This window comes from Budorcas taxicolor, chromosome 16 (genome assembly GCF_023091745.1).
Source record: "Budorcas taxicolor isolate Tak-1 chromosome 16, Takin1.1, whole genome shotgun sequence".
Lineage (NCBI taxonomy): Eukaryota > Metazoa > Chordata > Mammalia > Artiodactyla > Bovidae > Budorcas > Budorcas taxicolor.
Window position 1 is genome coordinate 47,199,334 of NC_068925.1, and position 13,452 is coordinate 47,212,785.

General features: G+C 48.0%; 1 protein-coding gene across 1 annotated transcript in view; it reads right to left on the reverse strand.

Annotated features, from left to right (window-relative positions):
* Positions 1-13,452, reverse strand: part of CAMTA1 (calmodulin binding transcription activator 1) — a 967,024-nt gene that overhangs the window by 659,516 nt on the left and 294,056 nt on the right. The window contains exon 4 of the mRNA XM_052653621.1: positions 4,458-4,525. Within this exon, the coding sequence (XP_052509581.1) occupies positions 4,458-4,525 (68 nt within the window). The remainder of the gene's footprint in view (positions 1-4,457; positions 4,526-13,452) is intronic.

Consider the following 13,452-nt stretch of genomic DNA (forward strand, 5'->3'; position numbering starts at 1 on the left):
ATGGGAAGGGTGTGATTTTTAAAGCATGTGTTCATGGAATACCTCATGGAGAGAATGACACCGAATCAAGGCCAGAAGGAGGAGCTGGAAGAACGTTCTAGATGGAGGGGCGGAATCTCTCGATTCTAAGATTCTAAATTCACCTGGCATGGTGGGAAGTGTGGAGTCTCCTGGGGTCTCCCAGTGGTATTATTATAGTGCTGAGCACACAGGAAGTGCCAAATAAAGACGTCCTGAAGGGTGATTTTTCAAGCTACCACTTTCAGAAGGTCCCAGTTGCTGATAATACAATACGGGGCTGCTTCAACAATCTGCCTGCAGCCCTGTTGTGGTGACACAGCCGCCCCAGGGGCCCCCAGCCCTGGGAGTCTCCTGCAGCACACCTCATTATTAAACAGGTGAGCGGGACTCCCGGGACCTTCGCTGTAATTAGGGCAGGATCTGAGCAAGGGCTGTATTTATAACCCCCAGCCATCAGCAAGCCAGGGAGACGACGAGTAGGTCCCTCTGCAGCCCCTATACCAACATCTATATGTGAACTGATTACAACAATTAATTTAATAGGGATTCCTCCACACAAACAATGTATCATTTTATTAGGAAACTCTATAAATGTCAGTGGTGCAATTCATTTTTATTAATTTTCTGAAATGAAATTAGCAGTGGCGGTGGCAGCAGCAAACAGAAGTTGTATTGCCTCCTCATTCAGCAGAGTATTGGTGTCATTAATTCCTTAATACCAGGAGGCCGGTTTGCATGAACTCAGCAGTTAACTGCACCAATTAATTTCAATACAAGAGAAGGGAGGGGGGTGGGGAGATCCAAACTCAACCCAACAACTAATTTAGGAAGGTCCTTGAACAACCACAGCAACTTTTCCGCCTCCTGGGACAAGAAGCTTTCAAGTGTAAACACGGACTGGATGTTATAATACTAATAGGAATCATTCTATCTTTACCCTCCACTTTCAGAAAAGAAACTCGTCCTTCCAAAGCCTGGAAAGATCGTGGCAAGTACGCCCCAAAATCAAGGCCAACAGGAAGCCTGGGGATGGCCCTTGCAAACAGACCTGCTTGGGCACAGACCCTCATAGCATGCAAAGCAAGATCACAAATACTGTCTCATTCAATCCTCGTCATGACCCAGTGAAGACACAGTCAACGCTGGCCTCCGTCTCATGCATGAAGAAGAAAAAAATGGAGCTTTGAAAGGGGCTGAAACAACTCTGTTAAAGTCACAAAGGTACTGAGTGACAGGGCCAAGGCTCAGACTTGGATATGTCAATATCAAAACCCTCATCCCTTCTCTGCCGCCAGGCGCCCTCCTTGTGCCTCGAGACAGGAAGGCTCTTGGCTCTATTTATACTCCCCCAAAGTCAAGTGAGTCAGGCACGACCATGAGTGACATTCACTTCTCAACAGAAACCCGAATTCAGACTGAAACACGAGGCAGGATCCCCACCCTGTCGTGCTGTCAGGGAGCGACTGAAGCAGAACTCGCGTCCGCACATCTAAAATCAGATGTCTAGTCCAGGACACGTGACAGAGAACCCCGCTCTCTGGCTAAAGAGAAGCTCTTTCCTTCCACTTAGATTCAAGAAGTGTTTGGCTGAGGAATGAAGGGTGTGTCGAGAGCCTAGAGGCTGCTTGAGATGAGGACCACGGTGGGGAGTCGGGAAATGGTGCCAAGGTGGAAATGAGACAGACTTCCTCCTGCCCAGAGAAACTAGAGCAGCAGTTCTCAAAGTGGGGTCCCCAGCCAGTTGCACCCCATCACCTGGGGCTGTTTAGACATACAGAGGATCAGGCCCCACCCAGACTTCCTGAATCAGAAACCAGGGGTGGGGTCCAGCATGTTACTGGAGCAAGCCGCCCAGCTGATTATGATCCCTGATTAGGTTTGGAAATCACTGCCCTGTAAGACAGAGAAGGCAATGGCACCCCACTCCAGTACTTTTGCCTGGAAAATCCCATGGACAGAGGAGTCTGGTAGGCTGCAGTCCATGGGGTCACTAGAGTCGGACACGACTGAGCAACTTCACTTTCACTTTTCACTTTCATGCACTGAAGAAGGAAATGGCAACCCACTCCAGTGTTCTTGCCTGGAGAATCCCAGGGACGGGGGAGCCTGGTGGGCTGCTGTCTATGGGGTCTCACAAAGTCAGACACAACTGAAGCCACTTAGCAGCAGCAGCAGCAGCAGCAGCCCTGTAAGAAGGTGACTCCAAAGAAAGGAGAGATGTGTGGGGCAGGCTCTCCACAGTAGAGGACACAGCTGTGCTCACAGACAGTAGATGGGCATCACATTCGCTCTCCCAGCCCCTATTCTGACCACCCTCTAGCAAAGAATGTCCTTCTTGGCTTCATTCTTTCTGGGCTTGGCCACAGGAATTGCTTTGGCTAATGGATTTGCAAGCAGGTGTGACATATGATGGGCTTACCAGGTAGCACTAGTGGTAAAGAACCTACCTGCCAATGCAGGAGACATAAGAGATGTGGGTTTGATCCCTGGGTCGGGAAGATTCCCCTGGAGGAGGGCACAGCAACCCACTCCAGTATTCTTGCCTGGAGAATCCCATGGACAGAGAAGCCTGGCGGGCTACAGTCCACTAGGGCCAAAGAGTCAAACATGGCTCCAGTGAGCCATGCACCCATGTGACATATGAAGCCACGTCCAGGGGGCTTCACTGTGCCTATATGGGCTGCCTTGGCTTTTAAGCCCCTGCCATTCTCCATGAGAACCAGGTGTCCCAGACAGGGAAGTGAGGGTGGGCAGCAGGGGGTGGGGCAGCCTTCTAGGCCTACGTCCTACAAACAGAAGACACATCGAGTGGTCTTGAACATAACTCAAAACCAAAGCCAACCCACAGACCCATGAGCAGGAAATAAACATTTATTGTTATAAGTTACTTAGTTTGGAGATTGTTTCTTACAAGGCATTATTACATCAAAAGCTGACTGATACAAACCATTTGACTTTATAGCAAAGGAAACCACGGCCCTAGAAGGCTGAGAAGTTGAAGAGATCCTACAGAGGGGTTCAGGATGAAAGGTAAAAAGATGAGAGTCAACCTCTGCCCCACCTGGGGATGTAAATCTCAGGAACTCACCTCCCTTTCCTCAATATCCTCTGATACACTTTCAAAATGGAAATTTTGTCCTCATCTAATGAATGTGTGTGTGCTAAGTCGCTTCAGTCATCTCTGACTCTTTGTGATCCCATGGACTGTAACCTCCCAGGCTCCTCTGTCCATGGGATTCCCCAGGCAAGAATACTGGAGTGGGTTGCCGTGCCCTCCTCCAGGAGATCTTCCTGACCCAGGGATCAAACCCACATCTCTTACGTCTCCTGCATGGGCAGGTAGGTTCTTCACCAGTAGGCCACCTGGGAAGCCCCATCTAATGGATGCTAACCAGTAAAAACCTAAATGTCATGAAGAAATATTTTAAAGAACCTTCTAAACTGAGTAAATATCTTTCTTCCATGGCTCAGAAAGGACCAACAGGTCAAGCGGATGGCCAAGTGGGCAGAGGGCTCACCCCCACCCCTTTCCCTGGTCTCCCAGTTAACAAATAGGGAATTTGGTGCTTCTGGCCAAAGGAAACAGACTGGGCTTTCCACCTCTCAGGTTCAAACCCACAGCCCGGTTATCCTGGAAGCTGTGCTCCGGTTAATACCACTCAAGCTGTTAAACATCTGGGCCCATCACCACTAAGAGAAATCCTGCGGCAATTGGAAGAGAGTGGCTGTGTTTTTCCAAAGCTCTAGGATGGAACGTACCAAAACATGAAAAACTGAGAGCTGGGGAGGAGAAGATGCTGCCTTTAAAATCAACCCTAAATCCCAATGTCCCCATTCTTCACAAAATAATAGCACTCGCACTGACAGAACACAAGTCAGCTGAATCCTCGCCAATTCCCTCTGTTCCCAGGTGGTGAGATGGGTTCGGTGTCCACGGCAGTTGGCAGGTTCACGGACACAGACTAAATAATAAATTTCAAACATCCATGCCTTTCTGATTGGGGAAATCTTAACACCATCCAGAAAAACTGGACTTTCAGTTTGTGAAACGTGTTGAGATGAAAGTGAACAGTTAGGGTAGTTTCTCTTTTTGAAAGTACATTTATAGAGAACATCGGTAGCACTTTCCCCAAATAAACTTCCCCTGACAGTCCTGCTTGCCAAGTTTTTCCAAGCACCCAGCTGAAGGATCCAGCCTTAAGCCAGCAGGTTAAAATTTCCAACTTGCATGATGGCAGCTGCACTGGTTTTAATCCATCCGACTGCATTCACTATCATGATCTTGGGCCAATGAATGAGACCTCAGTGTCACAAGCTATCAGGCACAATACGGCATTCTGAACTTGCCAGTGAATGAACTGACCAAACCAAGCAATCAATGAAAATCAATGCGTTTACTGCACATATTCAAAAAACCATGAAATCTGGGACATTACCTTGTCTTAGGGGAGGTGGTTAGCCATTCTTCGTGTTTCTCAAACGTTATTAAATAAGCTGCAATTTCCTGAAACAGAAGAATAAAAAGATAATAACAACAATTAGCTCACTTCGGATCCTGAGAGGTAAGAAGGATGATTTTACTTTATTTATTTATTTACTGCTGTTTTCCCGGCCGCCATCCTCTTTTGTGAGGTTGGAACCTCATCTCCAGTGGAGAAATACTCAACTTGGACTGCGTTTCTATTTTGATTTTTTTTTTTAAAGATCTTTCCATTCAACCTGCCATACCGTAATAATCAAAGCACCAGGTTTCAAAAGACGAGTTGGTGGCAAGGACAAAGATACCTCTCTGTGGAAGGAAAACATCAGACACCGTTCCACCTTCTAAATGTCATTAATTTGAAGCAGGAGAAAACACACACCAACAACAGGTCTCCACTCATGCAAGGTCAGAACTGGAAAGTTTAGTCGGTCTTCCTCTGAAACTGGAGTAACCTTTCATCATTGTCACAAGGAGCGTTGCCTTCTCTCAGCATGAGCCCCGAGTGCCAAGCCAAATCACACAAAGATTAAAAACAGGAAAGAGAAAGCCATATTACAGAGACAGAGATGGTGAGACAGAAACAGAGAGAGAAAGAGCGGGCGGGGGGGTGGGGGGGTTAACCTTTCCTACTTCTGATAATCTACCGAAGAGCACTTCAGAAAGACGAGCCATGTCAGCAGAGTTTAAGGCAAAGATGGAGAAAATGTGGGCACCTGAAGGTAAATTAAATATTTATAAACACAACATCACTGCAGATAGAATTACTGATTTATTAATCATTTCCATAAAAAGCCAGTGGGTGACATCCACATAAGTCATTGCTCGGGCTCCAAGGCATGATATGGCCCATTACTTCCAGCTCCAAAAGGACCTGCTGACGTGAAATTGGCAGCAACTGTAAGCTAAATTAAGGCTGGACTAGTATGCTGTTCCCTTGATCTTGGTGATGATACAGCACAGAGCTGCCGCCCTCGACAACCAGAAAAATGCAGGGAGCCAGCCTCCCTTCTCAACTTCCTGCACCACGGGGGTTCCGGAAGCACTCCTGGGGATGGAGCCACAGTCAGCCTCCTCCAGGCTTGGATGTCAGGGTATGGACACCAAGGCCACAGAGACGCTAAACTTAGCCTTGAAGGAGAAAAAGAGACACCACCAGAACCAGGGAAACCGGGCAGGTCAATGTAGAAAACACCACTCGGGGCCACACAGTATGATGGTCACAGGCCCAGATGGGGGTCAGGGTCTCTCATCATGGTGGAAACTGGCCACAACCACAGGCTAGCCATGACTGCTAACCAGAGCCCCAGCTACATCAGTCCTTTCCCCAAGAAGCTGGGAAACAGAAACCTATGGCAAAAACAGAGTTGCCTTGTACAGATTTCTCTTTTTCCCCCTCTCGCAGAGCTCTATGACAACCTTGAGGGCTGGGATGGAGTGGAGGGTGGGAGGGAGAGTCAACAAGGAGGGGACATATGTATACTTATGGCTGATTCACACTGTTGTACGGCAGAAACCAATACAACATTGTAAAGCAATTAATTAATGGCCACCTGATATGAAGCGCCTACTCATTGGAAAAGCCCCTGAGGCTAGGAAAGATTGAAAGCAAAAGAAGAGGGTGACAGAGGATAAGATGGTTAGATAGCATCACTGACTCAATGGACATGACTTTGAGCAAACTCCAGGAGATGGAGGACCGGGAAGCTTGGCATGCTGCAGTCCATGGGGTCACAAAGAGTCAGACATGACTTAGGGACTGAACAACAACAATCCTCCAATTAAAAATTTTTAAAAAAGATTTCTATTGTTGGTTTCAGTTAAAGAAGCTGATCAACCAGATCATTCTCTTTCCTTTCCTTGGACGATGTCTTCCCTAAGGTTTTATCACAGACAGGTATCTCCTCCCCAGGCTGGCCCTCCTAACTCTTCATGACAGGGCTGGCTGCCCATCCTCAGTGTTCCCATGGCACCTGGCACCTTCCTCCAGCACGAAGGATTGATCACTCTGCATCCTAATGGCTTGTTTACTTGGATAGCATCCCCCACTGGTCCAGGTACTCCTCAAGGGCAGGGACTACGTCACCACTGATACATCCCCAGGATGTAACAATGTCCTGATGTTTGTTGGATGGATGAATGGATGGGTGGATGGGTACATTGGAGGGAGGTATGAAGAGTAGGCACTGTAGAAATAAAAGTGCCTATATAAGGGAGGGATATATGTATACGCATGACTGATTCACATTTTTGGATAGCACAAACTAACACAATATTACAAAGCAATTATCCTTCAATTTAAAAAATATTATAAAAAATCACCAAACTTCAAAATACTGAAATTCTAACCTAATGACTTTTTTCCAGGAATAAATCCTATTGTCAATAATGCTATGATTTACTTTTTCTAAAAATGTAGATTTATTGGTGAAAAAAAGTGTGTATATAAGTAAGGGTGTTTGTCCTAAGTATGTTGAGTGTTTCTGTACGTTTATTACTTAAGATAGTTGAGTGTTCAGTGCTCAGTCGGGTTGACTCTTTGAGATCCCACAGATTGTAGCCTGCCAGGCTCCTCTGTCCATAGGATTCTCCAGGCAAGAATACTGGACTGGGTTGTCATTACCTCCTTCAGGGGATCTTCCCGACCCAGGGATAGAACCCTCGTCTCCTGTGTCTCCTGTATTTGCAGGCAGATTCTTTACCACTGCGCCACCTGGGAAGCCTAAGAAAGTTGAAGCAAGTGCTTAAAAGCAGCAAAACCCAGCAGCTCCTAGACAGAACTTTACTGGTGAGTTCATTACCTCTAGTCACCTGGGAAGGTAATAGAGTCTGACGGTGAAGAGCATACACTCTGGAAGCAAACAGACCCAGCTTGGGCGCTGGCTCTGCCACTTACTCACTGTCCGGCCTTGAGCATATTACCTGACCTGTCCAGACCTCAGTTTCCTAGGAAACTGAGATCAAACCACCTTGTGGCTAGTTACAAGGAGCAAAAATTCTTAATACCCTGCCTGGCATATAGCAATGCCCAACAATCACTGCTGCCACGATTATGATTAGAAGGTCTACGGTGGTACAAGCCGGCTCTACAGAGACCCCTGATGAGGTAGCAAGTACCCAATGGTCCAGTCAATCCCCACCCTCTACTGCCCTCCACCCCCAATACCCACCATAAATGCTAACATCACAATGACTCTTCAGAGTCAGTTGGCATTAATCCTTCTCCTTTTCTACTGGAGCCCACCTTGTTGCACAAAGCACTGGGAATTAACAGTGGCTGGAATCAGGAAGTGGATAAACTGGGCCACTTTTTAGGTGCTCATCTACCTGAATTTCAGTAGTTTTGATATCTGGGGGAATGGTCTACACCAACCAGAACCCCTGGGACCCAGGCTCTTGCCCAGGCTAAGAGCTGAGAGCTAAGTGATTAATAGCACAGAAAGATGGGAGCACAGAGCACCCCAGCCACCTCTAAATTCATCACAGTGTTCTAAAGACACATAGCCCCAAAGAAGGCCTTCGTGAACAGGCAATGCTTGCCCCAACCTGTCAGGGTTCCCCACTACTGCTACTGTTGTGCAAGGAGAAAAATTCCCTGGACTGGTTGTTGTATTCACTGTTGACTCTACAAATGTTTATTGTGCGCCTAGTATGACCAGCCAGTGAAAAAAACCACATGAAGTCTGCCTTAAAGAGCTCACAGCTGATGACAAAGACAAGTCAAGGTAATAGTGGGGCTTTCATGTTATCACAGGGTCAACTGTCCTGTCAGCTCTGTAACCAGACCCAGTGGGTCATCACAGGCCTGCCAAGCTGCCCTGCAAATAAGCAGAGACCCCAGGGAACCATACCAGTTCATGGACTGTCTTCGAGCACCAGCTACACCCTCCTCCACACTCAAGTTAACAGGGACCCCCCACACACATATATCCCCCTGGTGGAGCACCCGTCCCCCTTAAGAGCAGCCCCTCCAAGCAAAGGAATCTGAATGCCTAGCCCCAGGCTCCCTGTTCTGTGGTGCTCACCTCGGCTCAGACAGTAAAGCATCTGCCTACAATGCAGGGGACCCAGGCTCGATCCCTGGGTTGGGAAGACCTCCTGGAGAAAGAAATGGTGACCCACTCCAGTACTCTTGCCCGGAAAATCCCATGGATGGAGCAGCCTGATAGGCTACAGTCCATGAGGTCGCAAAGAGTCGGACAAGACTGAACAACTTCACTTTCACCTTGGCTAGGCCTGAAGCTGGACTTGATCACAAGGGGCATTGCTCTGCTACTGGCTGACTCCCAGCTGGACTGGGAGTGTCTGGGTCACCTGCCTACTCCCCAGCCCAGGCTGCCCAGGCATTTCCCTTTTTCTGGTCTTGGTCCATCTCATTCTCAGATGGGCAGACCACGGGCCAGACTCTGCCTCCGCAAAGCTTAGAATTTTGTTGGGGAGATGGCTAAGAATATCCCAAAGAACCACACAGAATAGTAGATGTTAAAGAATGTTAAGCAAAGTGAGACCCATCACTACTCAAGAGTCATCTGGGCTATGAAGGGGAATGATTTCAGAGGGAAGGCAGATTTCACCATCTGTGTCATCGTAACAGCTGATGCTGGCAGAGTGATGTCCAAGGCCAGCGAGTGCTCCAGGACTTCACACAGGACAGTCTCACTTAATCTTCAAATGATGCAGTGGGAACAGTGCCCATTTTACAGGTGGGGAACCTGAGGCGCTAGGCAGTTGAGTGTCTTGCCTCGCATGGCTATGCTCTGCAGAACTAGAACCTGAATCGATGTGGAATGGCTCCAGAACCCACACTCTCCACCACTAATCAGGATTTCCTAAAAGAACAGCTACAATGTGTTCAGAGGGAGGAAAAGAAACCCTGCCCGTGGACAGTCATGCTCCCCCCAGCTCAGACTAACAGCCTCCTGGTCTCTGCTGAGCCAGAGTCATCTCACTGCCCCATCTCCCTTGAGGGGACCAGGAGCAGTGAGACTGAGCATCCATGAGCAGGATTCTCTCCTTCCAGCAGGATCAGGCTCCTTTTCACCCCAAAACCTGTGTATGATTCATGGGATCATCTATTTTGGTGACAGAAGTTTCCTATATCCAGGAACCATTTGCTTTAAATGCCTTACAGTACAGACAAAACAGACAAAGAGAAAGAGACACTCTAGCTGAAGAGGGGAAGAGGTCTTGAAAAATGGCATCTTCAGCCCAACTTTCTGGCCCTCCCCACTCTTTCTCTGAGGCTTACCTACCTAGGGCTCCAAGGAGGACAGATGAAAACACAGATCCAGGCCATCTCGTTTGCATAGAGCAGGACACAGAGGCCCAGAGACAGGGAGGGACTTGGCCAAGATCACGTTTGTGACTGAGCCAAACTGGGACTCGGGACTCCTCACCCCAGGACAGGGTGCTCTTTCCCCCTCATCTGTGGCCTCTCAAACACAAGTCTGGCCTAGGAAATTCACGGAGTCCTCAAACCAGAAGAGAACATGCCCCAGCAAAGTGAAAGCTGGGACTCGAACAAAATCACATACACAAACGTTCCCAGCAGCATTGATCACAATCCCTAGTGTCCGTCAACAGACAGACAGACAGATAAACAGAATGTGTTCTCTCCACACAAGACGTTATTCAGCCACAAAAAGGAGTAAAGTTCTGACACATGCTACAACATGGATGGACCTTGAAACCATGCTAGTGAAGGAAACCAGACACATAAGACTTTGGGTTTTATGAGCTCATTGACGTGAAATGTCCAGAATAGGCAAATCCATAGTGATAGAAGATAGGTTAGTGGTTGCTAGGCGCTGGACAAAGAAGGGCCATGGGGAGTGACTACTAATGGGGGTTGTGTCTCCTTTTGAGGAGATGAGATTGTCTGGAAGGACAGTGGTGAAATTTACATGCAATATCGAGAATATACTGAATGCCGCTAATGGGAAATTTTATGTGTATTTCACCACAATAAAAACAAGAAGAAAGTGCAGATGTCCAGCTCAGTGCAGCCTGGCATGAAGAAAATGCCAGCCCTCCCTTCCTACAAGGTCGGACCCTGCACTCACAGGGCCTCCCTGCATGCCTGCAAGTCTCTTGCAGCGCCTCCCTGGCTCCCTTGGGATCTCTCTCTTCCTGGATCCTAAACACTGCATCAGTGCCGAGAAGAACGACTCAACTGTCAGGATGAAGGAATTCACTGCAGGATCCAAAGCAAAGACTGTCCAGCTTGCAGATTTTAAATGTTTAGTTTGTCCTTTGGATGTTCAAATAGAAAAACTGTTGCCAAGATACAATGTCTGTGTGTGTTGGGGGGCGGGGGGCCTCCGGGAATCCCACAGGCCCCTGTATCTGCTTGGCATCGGGTTCCATCCCTGCAGACCAGGGAGGAAGGTGGTCCCTCCCATGTGAAGTGAAAGTTGCTCAGTCATGTCCGATTCTTTGTGACCCCATGGACTGTAGCCCATCAGGCTCCTCTGTCCATGGAATTCTCTAGGCAAGAATACTGGAGTGGGTTGCCAATTTCTTCTACAGAGTATCTTCTCAACCCAGGGACTGAACCCTGGTCTCCGGCATTGCAGGCGGATTCTTTACTGTCTGATCCACCAGGGATTTCACTAACCAAGCCCCACTGAGAAGGACAGAGTGGGCAGGACTGCTGCCATTGTTGCCTGATCACACGCCATGTCTCTATGCATCTCTGTCATCCAAAGTCATGCTGACCGCTCACTGTCCAATTGCCAGGTGGGGCTGGTCCTGTCTGCCCCCAGGTGATGGGTCTGGTGGAGGACTGCAAAAGCCCATCTTGGTGGTGAGCCAGTTTGGGCCAGCGAGGCTCAGGGTCATCATCGGAGGCTGCCCTGGGACTGAGAGATGGAAACACAATGTGCCAACCTGGCTCCCCTTGACCCTTCCCACCTCAACTCCTGTGCGCTGATTCTTCCCACATAAACTTCCTGACCTTGTTCATAGGTCACCTCTTCCAGGGAGTCTTCCCTGCTGTGTCACTCTAGAATGAACTCTAGCTTCTGGAACCTTCTCAGCAGTGGCTGCACCTCTCTTGGATCCCAAGTGCACTGCGCTTTCTGGGGCTAGTTTACATGCCTGCAGGTTCTCCCTTTCTTGTTTTTCAGTGTCTGGGGAGGGTCTGAGTCTCAATCCCTCCATCACCAGAGCCCTGAGCCGTTTTGTATCTGAAGGTGACCATTGGCAGATAAAGACTGATGAAAGAATACAAAGTTCTCTTCTAAAGGATGCAGGCAGAAAAAGCCCATGTCTGAGCCAACTTTGCTACAACTTGGGGGTTGGAGGTGTAAAAATAAAGGTGCACCTGCCATCAAGGCTCGATGCCCTACATGAAGAGGCTCAACAGAAATGTTATGCAAAGCTCTCCACATCCAAAAAGGCAGCACCCAGCCAAACCATCAGCTCCAGGGCAGCCCTGTCCAGCAGAAACAGAACATGAGCCACAAAGGCAAGTCATGGGTGTGACTTTTTAATTATAGAAGCCACATTTTTTAAACAGTATAAAGAAACAAGAGCAATGAATTTCAGCAATATTTTTTTCAGACTTCCCTGGGTGGTCCTATGGTTAAGAATCTGCCAGCCAATGCAGGGGACACAGGTTCGATCCCTGGTCTGGGAAGATTTCACATGCCTCGGAGCAACTAAGTCCATGGGGCACAAATACTGAAGCCTGCGTGCCCTAGAGCCCATGCTCCATGCCAAGAAAAGCCACCACAGTGAGAAGCCCATGAGCCACAACCAAAAAGTAGCCTCTGCTCGCTGCAACTTAGAGAAAGCCACACAGCAACAAAGACCCAGTGCAGTCAAAAATAAATAAAAATTTGAATAATAATAATATACTTTTCAATATATTTTATACCTTAATCCAATATATCTACAATATTATGATTTCACTAGTTCTATTTTTTTAAAGCAGTCATGAGCAATTTCACAGTATTTTCAAACTAAGTTTTCAAACCCCAGAGTGTATTTCCCATTTCTGGTCCATCCCAGTTGGAAGCAACTGTATTGCAGGATCTGGACAGCTACCTGTGGCCGCCATGTTGAGCAGAGCAGCTCCAGATACAGACGTCACAGGAGCCTGCAAATCTCAGCATGCCTCCTGGAGCCAAGCCCCCTGCCTCCACAGGGCTGAGGCGGAGCCCAGGTGTGAATAAAGAGGCAGCTGCAGCAAACCACTGCCTTTGAAGCAGGGCTCACTGGCCCCCGGTCCACCTCGGAGGTACAGAGCCATGTCCTGCCTCCGAGAGGCTGTGCCTGTTTGGAAGAGGATGTGGGATTCTCAGAGGAGCTGGATTCACCTCATTTCTCAGCCTGAGCACACTGTCACAACCAGTCCTTCTCCAGAAGTCACTCCCTGAGCCCACCCCTTACCACTGCCCAGCCCAGAGCAACTGACTCTCCCTGTAGCAATTTGAAGCTGCCCTCAGAAAAAGGACCCGGCCCTCCCAGGCCTTCCATCAGCTCTCCCTGGGGCAGTCCATTCTCTATCTGGGTGTCCAGTGTCAAGGAAAAAGCAGTCAGTCTTCAGGGGGTTTTAGTGCTTACTGGGACAAATTCAACAAATAAACGAACAAAAGCAACAAACAGCTATACAGAGATATGTTTTGTTTTTTTATTCCCCTGACTCCAAGTAAAGGAAATATCTGTGGTCTACACAATCTCAGATATTTTGCACACACACACACACACAAAAATACAGATCTTTCAACCAAGGGATAATTTTTTAAAGTTTGTTTTTTATGAGAGTTTTGCACAAGGGTTTTATCTATAAGGGCCCGAAGCTGAGGGGGGGAAAAAAAAACCAGGACTCTCCCAGCAGCTGGCCCCAGCATCTGCTAGAGCCACAAAATGCAATTATATTACTCCCAAACGAGAAGTAAAAATATCTTGCTTCCAATACTCTTGGTTTTAAGATTCATCCTTAATGT